The sequence below is a fragment of the Rhinopithecus roxellana genome, chromosome 1 (assembly GCF_007565055.1).
Source record: "Rhinopithecus roxellana isolate Shanxi Qingling chromosome 1, ASM756505v1, whole genome shotgun sequence".
NCBI lineage: Eukaryota > Metazoa > Chordata > Mammalia > Primates > Cercopithecidae > Rhinopithecus > Rhinopithecus roxellana.
This window is the reverse complement of record NC_044549.1, coordinates 152528550-152546467: the sequence shown is the minus strand read 5'-3', so window position 1 is coordinate 152546467 and position 17918 is coordinate 152528550. Positions and strand designations below refer to the sequence as shown.

The 17918-nt window shown below is 37.2% G+C and overlaps 1 protein-coding gene across 3 annotated transcripts in view; it reads left to right on the top strand.

Moving 5' to 3' along the window:
* The window catches only part of IL1RAP (interleukin 1 receptor accessory protein), a 152171-nt gene extending 136701 nt beyond the window's left edge, over window positions 1–15470 (top strand). For 2 of the 3 annotated variants that reach the window (XM_030932257.1, XM_010385843.2), the window contains 2 exons: window positions 1168–1311; window positions 11614–15470. In XM_030932257.1, the coding sequence (XP_030788117.1) occupies window positions 1168–1311; window positions 11614–12332 (863 nt within the window). In that variant the 3' untranslated portion in view covers window positions 12333–15470. Of the gene's footprint in view, window positions 1–1167; window positions 1312–3770; window positions 6992–11613 lie in introns of those variants that run through there. The other variant, XM_010385844.2, reaches the window with a different exon arrangement.
* Window positions 15471–17918: the final 2448 nt, after the last annotated feature.

Genomic DNA, 17918 nt, shown 5'->3' with positions numbered 1-17918 from the left:
TTTCAGCCCTTGCTATTAAAAATCTTTCTAAAGATTATTATTCTATTTTCTTGGATTAATTAGTGAGTTGGTCTAAATTAACACTGTCCAAATAGAAATATAATGCGAGCCACTTATCTTCTTAAAATTTCCCAGTGACCACATTTGTAAAAATAAAAAGAAACACGTAAAAATAATGAATTGACTAAATATGTTTGTAATACTATTTTTTAGCATGCAATTAGTATTAAAAAGTTAATGAGATATTTTACAGTCTTTTTTTGGTGCTAAAAATGTTCAAAATATAAAATGTATTCTACTGTATCCTCATAGCACATCTCAATTCAAACCAGCCACATTTCGGTGAGCAATAGACTCATGGCTTATGGCTGCTGTATTGGACAGTTCTGATCCACACTCCTTGTACTCAGACAGCGATCTGTGAACCAGCAGCAACATCATGTGTAGCTGATTAGAAGAATCTTAGACCTAGCTGTTACTGACTCAGAATCTACATTTAAACCATATTCCCAAGTGATTCATGTGTACATTGACATTTAAAAAGCACGGCTCTAGTGCAAATTCGCCTAGTGAAAAGAATAGAGCGTTGAAACATACAAACAAATTCATAGGTCCACACCATAAAGATTTGAATTCAGTAAGCTTATGGAAGAAACACAGAATCGATAGTTTTTAATGAGATGTGATTTTTCTAATTAAGCAACTTTGTGAACGATCGGTCCATTAAATCTAATTATATTTTTAATTTTAGTTCTTTTCAGATATAAATAATTCAGGCAGTTTCACAAAGTGTTGCTCCATTTGTAATTTTAATGTATTAATGAGTGATATGCTTGGATGGGAAGTTGAAATTTTCTGTACAGTATTAATTGCCAGTCCCTATGATTTACCTTCTGGCTTTGTTCATTTACAGTTGAATGGGACAAACCTCACTTTTTCCACTGTAAAGCAACCTGTAAGATGAGAGTTGCGGATATATCAGATAACATTCAAAATTATACCTTCAAATAGTCGTTTTGCCTGGAGACTTGTTGCAAGTAGAAAATCGCACTGGAATCTGTCTCATAATGAAAATGTCTAATATGCAGAAGTTAGATTTAAGAAAAAAAATGTAATGGTATTAAGAAACTTTCCTAATTCGCATTGTATCCGTGTTCCTTTTGCTAGATGGGAAAGAGTATGATATTTATGTATCCTATGCAAGGAATGCTGAAGAAGAAGAATTTGTATTACTGACCCTCCGTGGAGTTTTGGAGAATGAATTTGGATACAAGCTATGCATCTTTGACCGAGACAGTCTGCCTGGGGGAAGTAGGTATTTCAGATGAGTACAAATGATGCTACCTTGAAAGGCAGAGAGAATCATTAGTTTTGCATTATGGGCGAGAGTCGTGGCACAGCATCTTTGGATATTTAATGTCCAATGCTCTTTGATGTAGCAGACTCCACTAGAAATTAAACTACATTGGAAGATGTATACTATTCAACTCAGTTTATGGTATTAAAATATTTTCCCTTGTAATCTTTCAGAGCTGCATGTCAGAAAAGTGTGGAGGCACAGTGAATTAGAGCTCTATTAAAGGGCCATAGCTTTAAACAGCCTGTTTATTCACATTTAGATTTTTCAGTTTAGGCTAATCTGCAGTGGTTTGTCTAGAATTGTTTCTATTTGTTTTGTTTTTAGAAAGACAGAGGTTTACTTGGTTTTACTAAAACTGAGTAGCAGAAGAGTGTGTGTAGAATTTTTCCTTATGTGATTCACTGATAATAATTACAGTATTTTCCTATGGCATTTGCTCTTTTTTTCCCCATCACTTTTCTTTTCAAGCAAAATAGTGCTACTCAAATTCCCCTTTTCCTTGGGTCTGTTTCTTCTTCCTGTCAGCTTATACATTTGAGGGTTACTTTAAAATTTTATAAGAGCCAGTATAACTAGAAGGTTTAAAAAAAGAAAAAAAGAAATGCTTAAATTCTTGAATGTGTTAAAATAAAAGTACAACTCCTTTTTAGATCCACACAGTAACACACAAAGTAATTTTTCATTGATGTCTTTTTAATAAATATGTGTTACATTCCCAACCCCACTGTTAAACTTTGTCCTGTTGAAATGCTTGTAATATATCTAATTGTAAGCATGACAAACCTATTTTATTCCTCTAAAATCCTGTTCACATTCATCATTTACCAGTTTTTTAAAAATATTTTATGGATAATTGAGATAGACTTGAAATTTTATTCTCATTTTGATTTAGTTGGATCAGTTATTTTATCTTCCCAATCATCATCCAAAAGTCCATCATAAGACATTTCTTTCAGTATAATTTCTCTAGGAAGTTATGACTTAATTATACAGTTAAAGGATAAATTCCATTCATTCTAATGCTTAATTTCCCCAATCATTCATTCACCCATTTGTTTGTTCATACAGCCATTCAATAAATTCTTACCTACCATGGAACTGGGTAAGACCGTCCAATAGGGGTTGATAATTCTTTAAAGAATTCACATTCTAAATAATTACTCTAAATCTTGCTTTTGTTAATTAGCTTTTGCATCCTTTTTTATTCTCCCTGCTGCTCTTACCCAATCTTCTTCGACTCTGGGTCTCTTCTCATGCTTACACATGCTCAGGCTCCAGTGCCACTGCTTGGAACACACAATCATTCCTGGATTCTCCTCCAGGCAGTGCATGCTAGATTTTAATTGTGAGGCTTTCACTACTGTTTCTGAGCCTGAGAAGATTAAGGGGCAAAATGACTTCATGAGGGAATATAGCAAGACATGATATAAGTTTCCACAATACTAGTAAGTTAGCTAGAGTTGGCAACTATCTGAAACGCAGGTAAAGGACTATGCAATCCTGGATAAGCAACTGTGAGGAGATGGATTGGTTCCAAGAATTTAGTGACAGGAACTAATCAGGGCCCTTGACAGCAGAATAAAATTACATTGCATTTCCATTTTTCCTGCTTTTTCTTATTTTTTCCTTGAAGAAAGCATTTGCCTGTTAGTGCAAGTAGACACATCATCTAGCAGCTGCCGAAACACAAGGCTTTATAGTAATGATAGGAGTGTGAGGAGAAAGATCCAGCGATTAATTTAGGCTCCAGAGCAGAAAGAAGTAGAAAGCCAACCTGAAGATGTGTTACCAGCCAAAATGTCATTCAGTTGGCTAGATTTTTTTAAGCTTCTATTCCAAGGACAGTGATATTAGAGTCAGAGAGGCATCCAGCAACAGAGGGACTTTCAGAAGATGAAGGTCCTTCCCTTTGTTGTCTTGTCCTAGCAAAAAATAAAATTCTATTATTTTGATTATATAACATACATCTTTTTGAATGTCCATTTGGTTCTAGAGAGTTTATGCATGGGTTTCTTTGGGGAAGAAAGGGCTCATGAACTGATGTGGCTAGACCATAAGATGCCACACACATTGAAGAAGCTGATTTCAGTATAATGTGTCTCCTTCTTGTGTCTCAAGTATTGCTTTTGAAGATCAAGGTCACAACAATACACTACCTTTTGGCTTCATGCCTGTTTGGAATTCCTTTTAGAAATATGTGTATATGGTTTCTGGTTTTCCTGAAGACAGTGGTATTTAATGGACAGAGTTTGCAAGTATAAGGATTAAGTTGTTCAAAGTTTTGCTGGTAAAAAGTTTCACCTCAGTTCTTAGGCTGGTACCCTAAGTTCCCGATATTTGTTCCTCACACCCCAAGGCTTTTGGGGAGTTTTTGGCCAACACTAATCCCCATGGTTGTTTTCTTTCCCAGTTGTCACAGATGAGACCTTGAGCTTCATTCAGAAAAGCAGACGCCTCCTGGTTGTTCTAAGCCCCAACTACGTGCTCCAGGGAACCCAAGCCCTGCTGGAGCTCAAGGCTGGCCTAGAAAATATGGCCTCTCAGGGCAACATCAACGTCATTTTAGTGCAGTACAAAGCTGTGAAGGAAACGAAGGTGAAAGAGCTGAAGAGGGCTAAGACGGTGCTCACGGTCATTAAATGGAAAGGGGAAAAATCCAAGTATCCACAGGGCAGGTTCTGGAAGCAGCTGCAGGTGGCCATGCCAGTGAAGAAAAGTCCCAGACGGTCTAGCAGTGATGAGCAGGGCCTCTCATATTCATCTTTAAAAAATGTATGAAAGGAATAATGAAAAGGGTAAAAACAACAGGGGTACTCCAGGAAGAAAGAGTCCCCCCATTCTTCATTCGCAGTTTATGGTTTCTTAGGCAAAAATGATGGTCTAAGCCTCCCACTAGGGATAAATTTAGGGTGACTGTGTGGCTGACTATTCTGCTTCCTCAGGCAATACTAAAGTTTAGAATGATATTATCAACGTTCTGTCACCAGTCTGTGATGCCACTATGTTCTTTGCAGGCAAAGACTTGTTCAATGCGACTTTCCCCTTCTACATTGTCTATCCCTGATTTTATGTCTCTATTCTTTTTAAAATCTTAACATATGGAGCAGCCTTTCCTATGAATTTAAATATGCCTTTAAAATAAGTCGCTGTTGACAGGGTCATGCGTTTCCGAGTATAGTTTCCTTTTTATCTTATTTTTACTCGTCCGTTGAAAAGATAATCAAGGCCTACATTTGAGCTGAGGATAATGAACTTTTTTCCTCATTCGGCTGTGTAATACATAACCACAGCAAGACTGACATCCACTTAGGATGATACAAAGCAGTGTAACTGAAAATGTTTCTTTTAATTGATTTAAAGGACTTGTCTTCTATACCACCCTTGCCCTCATCTCAGGTAATTTATGTAATATATGTAAACTTGAAAAATATTTCTTAATTCTTGTTTTTGCTCCAGTCAATTCCTGATTATCTGCAGGTCAACCCACATTTTTCATTCCTTCTCCCCATCTGCTTATATCGCATTGGTCATTTAGAGTTTGCAGGTGGCTTCACACTTGGTTCAGTCTGAAAGAAAACCCCTTAATGGTGCTATACAGCGGGAGGTGACAAAAAAAACTCTTTTAGGGCATTTTTCTGACTCATGAAAAGAGCACAGAAAAGGATGTTTGGCAATTTGTCTTTTAAGTCTTAATCTTGCTAATGTGAATACTGGGAAAGCAATTTTTTCTCATTTGTTTTTGTTGCTCCATTGTGAAGTGTGGAGGTCAGACTTCGTGACCTTGAGAGTCGCTTTTGGCATTAATATTCTAAGAGAATTAACTGTATTTCCTGTCATCTACTCACTAGTGCAGGAAATATGCTTGCTCCAAATAAGTCAGTATGAAAAGTCACTGTCAATGAAAGTTGTTTTGTTTGTTTTCAGTAATATTTTGCTGTTTTTAAGACTTGGAAAACTAAGTGCAGAGTTTACAGAGTGGTAAATATCTATGTTACATGTAGATTATACATATATATACACACATGTGTATATGAGATATATATCTTATATCTCCACAAACACAAATTATATATATATGCATATCCACACACATACATTACATATATCTGTGTATATAAATCCACATGCACATGAAATATATATATACATAAATATAATTTGTGTGTGTGTACGTGTGTATGTGTATGTATATGACTTTAAATAGCTATGGGTACAATATTAAAAGCCACTGGAACTCTTGTCCAGTTTTTAAATTATGTTTTCACTATAATGTTTTCGTGTCAGTGTTTTCTGTACATATTATTTGTTAATTCACAGCTCACAGAGTGGTAGTTGTCATAGTTCTTGCCTTCCCTAAGTTTATATGAATAACTTAACTATTGCTACGATTTTTCTGGGTTGCAGTGGAATCTGCTGTGCACAGAGCCTCCATGGTCACTGCTAAGCGGTAGCCGGCCATCGGGCATTAATTGATTTCCTACTCTATTCCCAGCAGACACATTTAGAAACTAAGCTATGTTCATCTCGGTGCTCAACAATTTGAACTGTTGAGTGATAAAGGAAACAAATATAACTGTAAATGAGTCTTGGTATCCTGTGAAACACAGTAATTCATAATTTAAGAAAGCCCTTATCCCAGTAGCATGAATGTTGATGAACGAATGTAAAATTATATCCTATATTTAAGTGCCCTTCATCACTATTGAAGTTCATAATAAATCATTTCCCTATATAAGTGTTGTTGATTATTTTAAATTGAAAAAAGTTTCACTTGGATGAAAAAAGTAGAAAAGTAGGTCATTCTTGGATCTACTTTTTTTAGCCTTATTAATATTTTTCCTTATTAGAAACCCTAATTACTCCCTCTATTAACCCTTCACTTACTAGACCAGAAAAGAGCTTATTCCAGGTAAGCTTTGAATATCAATTCTTACATAAGCTTTAGGCAAACAGGGAATAGTCTAGTCACCAAAGGACGATTCTCTTGCCAATGCTGCATTCCTTTTGCACTTTTGGATTCCATATTTATCCCAAATGCTGTTGGGCACCCCTAGAAATGCCTTGATGTTTTTCTATTTATATTCCTGCCTTTGGTACTTAATTTTACAAATGCTGTCATATAAAGCATATCAATTTTAAGTGATATGTATCACTGTAAGAGAATTTGTTTCGAGATTTTTTTTTAATGTTCCAGAAGATGGCCAATAGAGAACATTTGAGGGAAATGGGGAAACATACTTGTAATTTAGAGAACAAGAACAAACCATGTCTCACATTTAAAAAAAAAAAAACTTCATAGTTTTCAATAGATGCTATAAGGACCTTCCATGCCCAGGTTAACAAAGAACTGTGATCTGTAGAGTATCTAATTACAAAATCATACAACATTTATTTAATTCTCTTCTGTGTTGTAACTTAGATGATTCCCAAGGATTCTAATAAAAAATCACTCCATTGTATTGGGAAACAAAAACATCATTCGTTAATTACTTATTTTCTTTCCATAGGTTTTAATATTTTGAGAGTGTCTTTTTTATTTCATTCATGAACTTTTGTATTTTTCATTTTTCATTTGATTTGTAAATTTACTTATGTTAAAAATAAACCATTTATTTTCAGCTTTGAATTTTATTTTGTGCATGTGTTTTATGTCTTTATTTTCACATTTGGTCATAAATGAAAACAGAAAGAATTGATTATTATACTCACAAAGAAATATGAGTCACATTAGTTAAGTTTCATTCTGAGATAAATCTGAGCAAAATGGGAACTTCATGTCAAGAACATTTTCTTTACATGTAAGTAAAAGTTACTTAAGTAAAATGAATTGCTCCGGAATACTAGGACATATTTTGTGGGTATATATGTGTTTATGTGTGGATGTGGATGTGGATGTGGATGTGGATGTGCATGTGCAAGAGAGACAGAAAGACCGTCAGAAAGACGGAGACATACGGAGAGACAGAGAAAAAGGAGAGAAAGATTATTATTATTATTTTCTTTTTCTTTTTATTTTTTTTTTTTGAGACGAAGTCTCGCTCTGTCGCCCAGGCTGGAGTGCAGTGGCCGGATCTCAGCTCACTGCAAGCTCCGCCTCCCGGGTTTACGCCATTCTCCTGCCTCAGCCTCCCGAGTAGCTGGGACTACAGGCGCCCGCCACCTCGCCCGGCTCGTTTTTTGTATTTTTAGTAGAGACGGGGTTTCACCGTGTTAGCCAGGATGGACTCGATCTCCTGACCTCGTGATCCGCCCGTCTCGGCCTCCCAAAGTGCTGGGATTACAGGCTTGAGCCACCGCGCCCGGCCGGAGAGAAAGATTATTTTAAAACAAAGGAAAACAAACTTATTCCTTTTTACTCAACTTGGAACTTAAGTAGCTTACAGGAATCTTTTTCGTCTAATAGGCTTTAATGCAATCCCATGGTAGTTGCTTTGGAAATAGATAAAATAAAAATAATGTCATGACTTCAATTAATTGATGATCATTTGAATCAAAGATGCATTTCTGTCACAAATTTTGAATAAATCAGTGATGAATATTTGGAAACGTATTTTATTTTCAGTTAATAATACAAGTCCATAGTGATAGGAATGCCTTTTTGCTTTAAAAAAAAATCCCTGGCCGGGCGCATTGGCTCACTCTGTAATCCCAGCACTTTGGGAGGCAGAGGCGGACGGATCAAGAGGTCAGGAGATCGAGACCATCCTGGTCAACATGGTGAAACCCTGTCTCTACTGAAAAATACAAAAAATTAACCAGGCATGATGGTGCGTGCCTGTAGTCCCAGCTACTCGGGAGGCTAAGGCAGGGGAATTGCTTGAACCTGGGAGGCAGAGATTGCAGTGAGCTGAGATTGCACCACTGTACTGCAGCCTGGTGACAAAGCGAGACTTCAGGAAAAAAAAATCCTATTTGTTCATTTTACTGAGCCCCATAACATGCTCAGAATTGGTTAGCTTAGTAAAAATTTTTCTACTGAAGAATTAATTTTCCTCTTACAAACCAGTCCCGAAAGTGTAGGCTTAGGATCAACAGATCGAAGTTCCAAGGAAACAGATTTCTTCTCAGTTAGAAAATAGCTATAAAGCAGAATTCGACACTGATGGAATTCACTATCTTTGGAAATATAGGTCTGCCATTACCAGAGGTATACAAGCAGTTATTTGATAGATTTTTCACTGAGATTTTGTATATGAGTTTTTTGCATCAGATAAGTGGTTTTGAGTCTGAAATTGTTTCCAACCCTGAACATGTTAAGTGACCTACTAGAACATACTGGTGACTCTTTGGAAGATTCAACTTCAGCATTTTGCATATGATCTACCTGGCTGTGATTAACCTTCCTTAAACTCTCAAGATTTTTTTTTCCATTATATACTGATGTCACTAGCTCTTTAATGCAAGTAAATGCACAGTATGGTATGAGAGATGCATTTAGCAACTAGTCTATGTTATTTCTTTGTTTCTACCCAAGGGATATAAAGTAACCTTAGTAGAGTTAGGAGATGGAATGTTTTAGTAGTAATTTTAATCTACATCTATTTAAAACTGAATAGACAGAATTTTACACCCTATTACTCTTATAAATCCACATATTAAGATGATATTTTAAAGTTAGCATTAATAATTGATACAGACTCAGTAAGCATTAGTCCATATTATTTTACTATTGTGTTCACTAGGCATTGAGCAACAATAATTTCATCAAAGTGATTTATGCAATGTGTACTGTGTGCTAGAAATTTACATGTAGGCATCTAATTTGTTTATCAGCCCTATAGGTTTATCATATGCATTTTATAGATGGATGAACTAGGACTCAAAAGATATTAAGATAAAAATAGAGATAAATGGAGAAAGCAATATTTGAAACCACATCCATCTTCCAAGTTAAATATTTCCTTTTTTCTATACTTCAAGTTTTAGGAGAGAAAATGAAAGAGACAGAGGTTTGCTGTTCTTTTATCTACTAATAACTCATTCAGAGGAGAAAAAAAATTACAGTCCTAGTTTTCTTCTAAGTGAACTCCATGGAAATTATGACTTTTACAGGCAAGAGCATTCTTGAGTATTGAAGAGTTCTCAGTTATACAATGTGACTTCAAAGCCAATTTGGTAACACAAAAGAAAACTAATCTCATTATTATATGGCCATACCTCATTTTTTGAGCCAAACAGAACAAACTAGCTAAATTACTACTCCTTCTCCAAGTAAACTTTAGCATTAAAAAATAATAGCTCCTATCTTCAGATATGAAGTTTTGACAATATGGAAGGTATTTTAAAAATATGCCATAAAGTACGCAACTTCCTTTACAGTATCAAGTGAAGATCCTTCAGGATAGCCCAAGACCTTTCTAAGAAGCATCTTCTACATTTGTTCCTCATTGTCTAAAATTCCACCACTCTTATCTGCATTTAGCATTGTCCTCTTTCAAATCTAAACTTTCTTACTTTTTGGATGGAGTACCAATTTAAAAAAAAAGAGCAACAGACTCAAAAGACATGTTTTAAGAAGATCTGGAACACTGTTGTATTTGAAACAACAAGATTCCTATTGGCAAAAACATACATTTTCCTAAGGTGACTATTTTGAAGTGAAACATCATATCACATGCACACACACATTTGCATGAATTCTCTTTGTTGACAAGCTAGCCATGTTGCCTTAAGGTTATTTCACATTTCTCAGGAGCTGGGAGAAGCAGTAGACATCCCACTTTCATATTCTTTGATTTATGAGAGGCAGCCTCGTAAGATTCTCAGTAGGACTAGAGGGGACTGAGGAGTTACTAAAACACATGCACATGTGCACACACTCAAAGAATGAATGAAACTAAATGTCTCTAAAACCATTTTTGCACTCTTGGTTAAACCAATCAAAAGTTCTCAAAACTTGAGCACATGTCTCTCCAATTTCCCTTCAAATTCATGTTAAATCCACTGATTGAAAAACAAACAAACAAACAACAACAACAACAACAAAACAATAATCTGTAAGAAGCACAGCTCCCTTATTCCCTGTCAAGTTCACAATGACCAATGCAAACTTTCAGTCTGTCTTCAAAGGCTGAAAGTCTCTCCATGACTGTTTCATCCCTGGACCAAAAGCAGAGGTGTTCACCCTCACAGTGTGACTCTGACACATGTTTTCAAAGTTATAAATGGCTAGGATTTACAATTCAATTTTGAATTTTTTTCCTTCAGGCTATGGCATGTTCTAAGCTCCTGAATCTCATAGTGAGTTAAGCATTACATTTATTTGAAGAACTTTCCCTTGGAATCTGTCCAAATCCACCCTGATAACATTAGAATTGAATGGTTTGCCAGAAGTCTTAGCTGCTTGACAAATTCTTACCCATTGTCACTGTTTTTGCCCCCTTTAATTCCAATTCTTCACACACACACAGAGAGAGAGAAAGAGAAAGAATTTAATTGATAACAAGATAAATACTATGAACCACTACGAACTGTCTGATGTTGCGTCCAAAAATGTTAAGTATCAAAGGGTGTAACTGAGAATCTTAGGAGGTGATAATTCCTGTTGCTCTTTGCTCATCAGACTATGTCAGGAGCATTATGTTCACTCCTGTTCATAATACTACTCTTAGGAGACACATCTATAAACTGAACATTATCCAGAGGAAAATGGTAAACATGCAGAGGAAATGTAAGACCATGCCATTTATGGAATAAGAGAAATATCCTGAAAATATTTAATCTAGACATAAGAAGAAAATACTACAATGGTATAAAAATAGTTGTCAAATATTTTAAACATTTAAAGATTCAAGATCTGACCACCAGATAAAATTTGCAAGGAAGAAGATATCAAAACAAGAAATAATTTGTAAACAGAGCTGAAATGACTTGCTTTTGAGGATGGTTAATATTTTGACGGTAGTTACTTAATTGCCCACCGTGTGTGTGTGTGTGTGTGTGTGTGTGTGTGTGCGCGTGTGTGTGTGTGTGTTTTAAGAAAGACATTCAAGAAGGAGACTACTGCAATGAGGGTTTTGGAGTAGGAGAGAGAGACTGAGCTCAACTACCATACCATCCTTGAAGGTAGTAAATTCTTAGCAACTATTGGTAAGAGTGGTGTAGATTTTTTTGACTGGGCAAATTATTCAGCACTGAGATTCTGTCATCTCAGGTGTTTGTTCACTGCCTGTCCTCTGGAAGATGGACAATAACGAACTGAAATATATATAAGTTTTCACTATACATTATCCTATATTTCCATTTTTCTATAGATACAGTGGAAGCAGTTTTTGATTTCATTCAGAGAAGCAGAAGGATGATTGTTGTCCTGAGTCCTGACTATGTGACAGAAAAGAGCATCAGCATGCTGGAGTTTAAACTGGGTGTCATGTGCCAGAACTCCATTGCCACCAAGCTCATTGTGGTTGAGTACCGTCCCCTTGAGCACCCGCACCCCGGCATTCTTCAGCTCAAGGAGTCTGTGTCTTTTGTGAGCTGGAAGGGAGAAAAGTCCAAACATTCTGGCTCTAAATTCTGGAAAGCTTTGCGGTTGGCTCTTCCACTGAGAAGTCTGAGTGCCAGTTCCGGCTGGAATGAGAGCTGCTCTTCCCAGTCTGACATCAGTCTGGACCACGTTCAAAGGAGGAGAAGTCGTTTGAAAGAGCCCCCAGAACTTCAGAGCTCAGAGAGGGTTGCAGGTAGCCCTCCGGCCCCAGGCACAATGTCCAAGCACCGAGGGAAGTCCTCTGCCCCCTGCCGCTGTTGTGTCACCTACTGTGAAGGAGAGAATCACCTTAGGAACAAGAGCCGGGCAGAGATTCATAACCAGCCCCAGTGGGAGACGCACCTCTGTAAGCCTGTTTCCCAAGAGTCAGAAACTCAATGGATACAGAATGGCACCAGATTGGAACCCCCTGCTCCCCAGATCTCAGCCCTTGCTCTTCACCATTTCACGGACTTATCCAATAACAATGACTTTTATATCCTATAATTACTGTGTGTGGTGGGTGGTGGCTACCATCTCTACCAACCCTCTGTATGTCATGAACCTGTGGGAAAACCTGACATTTTTATCATCTAATGGACTATCAGATTTCTGTCCCCTTTATTGATTTTTAAAAACTGTTTATTTCTAGGAGACAAAAGACCTGAAGGACCTGAATCCAGAATTATTGCCTCTAATGGCCTCAGAAGAGCACACTCTTCTTGGGCCCAGGAAGGTCAGTATGTGAAAGTTGCCTAAAGTCTGATCCTCTATCTTGTCCAATGGTTTAAAACTGAGCTAAGAATTTAAATATGTTTCTTTTCAGTGTGTTGATCAACCTCACGTTATAAGTCAGTCAGGTGTACTTGGGCTATGATACTTACAGGGCATATGCATTCCCAGGGAGCAGCATGGAGAGGAGCTGGTTCTGGTGGAAGCTGTAGGACGAAGCTCAACAGAAAACCTACAGCACATTTTTCCTCAAAGAACCAAGCATACCCACCCAGGGATACATGGTGTTCTCTGTCTCACTGTAAACTAGTGTTCTCTAAACTTCCTAACGTTGTTAGCATCAATAAAATTCTATTTTTACGTCATTTTATTTGTACTAACAAATTTTTACATCTCTCTCACCCTTCTACTTTCTATGATTGCTGTATTCTTATCTGGAGAGTTTTCCATTTCAGGAAATTGAGATTTGGTTTAGGTACCAGAAAAACTAAGGTGCCTTTTTTGTTTCTCTCTGACATGTAATGGGAGAGATGTGGAAAACAACCCAAAGAGAGGGAGAACGGGACTTAAATGAAATGGAAGTTTACAAGAATCTCGTATTTTTAGAACTGACAGATGAAAAAATCAGTATTGTTAGGAATGTAGCGTAGAGATGGGTGCCTTCTTCCCATTCAGGCTTCTGAGAAGGGATAGTAAATTCAAGTGCCTACAAGGATCAGAAGGTAAGAAAAAAGAGTAAATGTGGCCAGATACCAGCATATTTTACATCCTCTCCATCTAGAACTGATGTGAATAGGGACATAGGCACAGATAGTTATTTCTTCTCTGTCAACATTTTCATAAACTCATAAAAGGCACATGGCATTTGATTTTCAAGTCAGGTAGATCATTGGGCTTCTAAGGCACTGAAGAACACATATTGCTTCAAACGGGTCAGCTTCAGGCCGGGCGTGGTGGCTCACACCTATAATCCCAGCACTTTGGGAGGTCGAGTGGGGGGGATCACTTGAGGTCAGTTGTTCGAGAGCAGCCTGGCCAACACGGTGAAACCCACTCTCTACAAAAATACAAAACTTAGCTTGGCATAATGGCAGGTGCCGGCAATCCCAGCTACTCAGGAGGCTGAGGCAGGAGAACTGCCTGAACCCGGGAGGCGGAGGTTACAGTGAGCCAAGATGGTGCCACTGCACTCCAGCCTGGGCGACAGAGCAAGGCTCCATCTAAAAAAAAAAAAAAACAAAACAAGGCAGCTTCTACTCAGTTCCATTTGATTGTTGCCACTAATAGAGCCCCAGTGTTGCCATATTGTGCATTTTTTTCTAGAGAATCTCAAAAATCCAGATTTTTATGTATAATGTCAATTATGGGATGGCTTAAAGTTAAGAAGGAAACAAACAAAAAAAGAGCCAAACAAAATATATCTGTGGGCCATAGTCAGCCTGAGGGCAGCTAGTTTGTAACTTCATAACTAAAGTATTCAGCCAAAGAACATATCTCTAAATGGAATTCAAGTGTCCCTGGTACACCGGAACTGGAAGACACAGGTTGGCTCTAAGGACATAGTGAAGCATGTTTATGCTCTCCTCAGATGGAAGACATCTGGGCTGTTACAGTTGAGCTGATCTGACCTAACCCTCCATTAGAAAAGAAAAAGCTAGAAAATAGGGTGCCTTCCATTTACGCTTTAGAGGCTTCTTGCCTTTTACTGTCAGAAAATAAGAAGCACGAAGTCTGCTACTCCTGAGCAGAACCGGAAGAGCAAGAGACCACACTTTACATGAGAAGTCACCTGTAACATGTTAGCTGTGGCTGTTAGTGAGCTGTGGCCCAGTGAGTGTCAGTGACTCCCAGTCAGTGACAGTGAATGGGCAGTGGAGAAAGAAAGAAAGCAGGTTCATCTCACTACCCCTCTTGAAAAGGTTCTCAGAAGATCCTTTCTCTGTTGAAACAAACAAAAAAAAAAAACTAGAAGATTCCTACTCCAAAGATGGGGGAACGAGGGTCCTCTAGAGTAAATATGACTCACAATGAAACTTGTAATTAGAAAATGGCAGGCCACCCTAACTACCTATGTAGCAGAAAATGACTTAGCACAACCCAAAGGCCTTGTCCTCTATTATATCCCTTCTCGTAAAGAGTAATCCATCCTTGATGTATATTCAAGGACCTTCACTTGGAAGACAGATAGCAGTTTCTCTCCAAATCTGTTAATAACAGGTAATGTAAGTGGCTCCAAAGCTCCAGGAGGGAGGATTCTCGGATCCACTATTAGTGTTATTCCTTATTGACACAGCATCTCAAATTGTAAAATATCTTTGAAAAAAAATGAGAAATTAAATTTTTCATTTATAAATTATTTTCTTTTTTAGTGAAGAAAAAGAAATGAAAGAACTAATGGCAGAGGCATGGAAAATTAAACGTGAGCTCATATTATATGAGTAGCTAGATCATTTTGGTGCTCTCAGAACTACATTTTGGCAAGTATCAATTTCCTTGGACAATATAAGTGTAGTGGAAGCAGTAAAAGTCTTCGTTTTCAGCATTAGTTTGACAAGGGTCAGAAAGGTAATGGACTATACTTCTACTGTGTGGAGAAAGGCTAAGAGGTTATATTATTATTTCTTGACCTGACATGCCACAGTTGAATGTGATATTCAGTTCCATACATTTCAATGAGGCAAATTATAATAAGAAAGACATTTTTTTTATGGGCCATGCATAATAATAGAAATAACAGGATTGTAGGGTAAATGGATATCTCATTGCATAAGAAATTGTCTACTTAGTTGCATGAGTTTTAAGTCAAGTAGAGATGGATGTGAGTCCTATTTCTCTCCTATCTGTTTGAACATGGTCTCTCTGAGCCTTTAGCTAGCCCTTACTAGCTAAAATAAAGATACTATTATTAACCTCGTTGGATGTTGAGGGCATTAAATGATATATTATACATCTACTTCATATGCCTCACCTTTTAAAAACTCTTATAAAATGTCTAAAAGCAGTATAGAACAGGAACATATTATCCAGGTTAAGTGACTTTCCTAGTGACACTCAGCCAATTATCAACAGGATTGGGTCTCCAACCGAGACTCTGACACTTGATCCAGTGACAATTCTAGAACCACACATGTAAGATTGAAGGGTAAGTAATTCTGTTACAAAGCTACCTCAATGGAATTATTTAATCTGGGCCATAAAACATTCAAGTAAAAAAGCAGTTAATGTAAAACCCACACACAGCTAATTAAATGTTATATTAAGGGTCTGATATATCATCTGACCTTGTTGTAGTATAATTTTACATGGCTTCATTTTTAAATGTTATAAACTTTCTTAAAGCATTTAAAAGATAGAATTTTTAAAACATCCTCTAGACTCTATGATAATGCTATTTTTTTTTCCTTCAAAACACATTATTTGTATTTTTCTTGGTGGAAAATAAAAATACATTCCCAATTTACCTTGAAAAACAAATTTTTTTTGGCAGTTATGATAAAAACGGAATTTCAGAGTTACCTTCTCCTATAACTATTAAGAACTCTAGAAACAATGTATTCACTCCCAGATTGAAGATTTGAAGTGGTTGGGAAAACTAACGTTTTGGTTCAGAAAAAGTCATGAATAATAAACTGAACTAATCACAAAGATATGCACAGAAGGATAAGCAATTTATGTGGCATTGGTTTAAAACTTTCGTGCATCTAAGAGTAACTTGAGGGACATGTTACAATGAAGGTCCCAAGGCAGGCCCTTCCCCAGAGAGACCAGTTCATTAGGTGCTGGACATTGTCTAGAAGTCTGTTTTTTTATATTGTGCTCTTGATAATTAAATAAGGCATTTCATGGGTCAATGTTGGAAAACTACTACCTATGAGAATTCTTTCAAACTCTTACCATATTTTCTGTATTATTGTTCAGGTTGTAAGGGAAAAGAGCCTCAATTAGGAGCTTGCCCAAGCCTTCTTGAAGTGTATTCCTTAATGTATCCATGTTGGAACCATTTGGGGCTCATATTAAAATGCATGTTTCTTGACTCCATCCAAGATTAACTAAATGAGGATCTCTGATGTAGGGTGGATCTGCACGTGGAATAACTTTCCCAGGTGATTCTAATGCAAAAAGAAAAAACAAAAAAGAACCATTAATTTTTATCTCTCTTTAACTCCTCTTTTACCCTTGTAGGCTCTGATTTTCTCCAGCCAAGGACTACAAATCATCTTAACAAGGTGTTTGCAGGCAATAGATGAAAATGTGGGGCATGTTTAGCCCTTGAAGTTGCCTCAGCACAAGGAAACAGTTGAATAGATGATGAGTAAAATGTATTTATTATATATGAAATATCAATCAGTGACATTCGGAACCTGGTGGGATTGCTGTAGTCATCATACGTATTAATCAGAATAAGATCTGCTATGTCATGCTAACAAAGAACCCAGTATTTCAGTAGCTTCATATAACAAGACTTATTTTTTGTTTATGCTACATGTCCAGCATAGGAGCTTACATTTTTTTTTTTTTAGACGGAATCTTGCTCTGTCGCCAGGCTGGAGTGCAGTGGTGCGATCTCAGCTCACTGCAACCTCCACCTCCCGGATTCAAGTGATTCTCCCACCTCAATCTCCTGAGTATCTGGGACTACAGATGTGCATCACCATGCCCAGCTAAATTTTTGTATTTTCAGTAGAGATGGGGTTTCACCATGTTGGCCAGGATGGTCTCGATCTCTTGACCTCACGATCTGCCTGACTCAGCCTCCCAAAGTGCTGGGATTACAGGCGTGAGCCACCGCGCCCAGCCCAGAGCTTACATTTTTTATGCTTTCCCATCTGAAATGTGTGGCTTCCTGTTGTGCTAGGCTTCAGCTGAAATATGACACTCATTACTTTCACTTACAATTCATTAGCCAGAACTAGCTCTGAGGTCCTGCTTTAATCATAAAAAAGGACAGAAAATGTAGTTTTCCTATGCCTCGAAAGAGAAAAATGAAATGAACTTGGTGAATACATACCATCATCTTTGTCTACAAACGTGATGAGAATAACATATTTCGGAAGCCTGAAGAGGCAAGAAATCTTCAAACTGAGATATGTCACATACTTTGATAATGAAAAAAAAAAAAAAGAACTTTGTTACCAGCACTCAACCTGAGTTTGCCAAGGTATCAAGATAAAACAGCATGCAGAAAAGTACACCTTGTTTGTAAGTGTTCCCCAAACAAAAGTTGTTGAAGGAATGCATAATAATAATCACAGCTTCTGGCTAAGAGAAAGCATGCTTAAAAATTTGAAAGTTACTGTATTTGGTTACCTTCCATTCAGTAGCTTTAGTTAGTTCCCTAAGAATGTGATGCTCAAATGATCT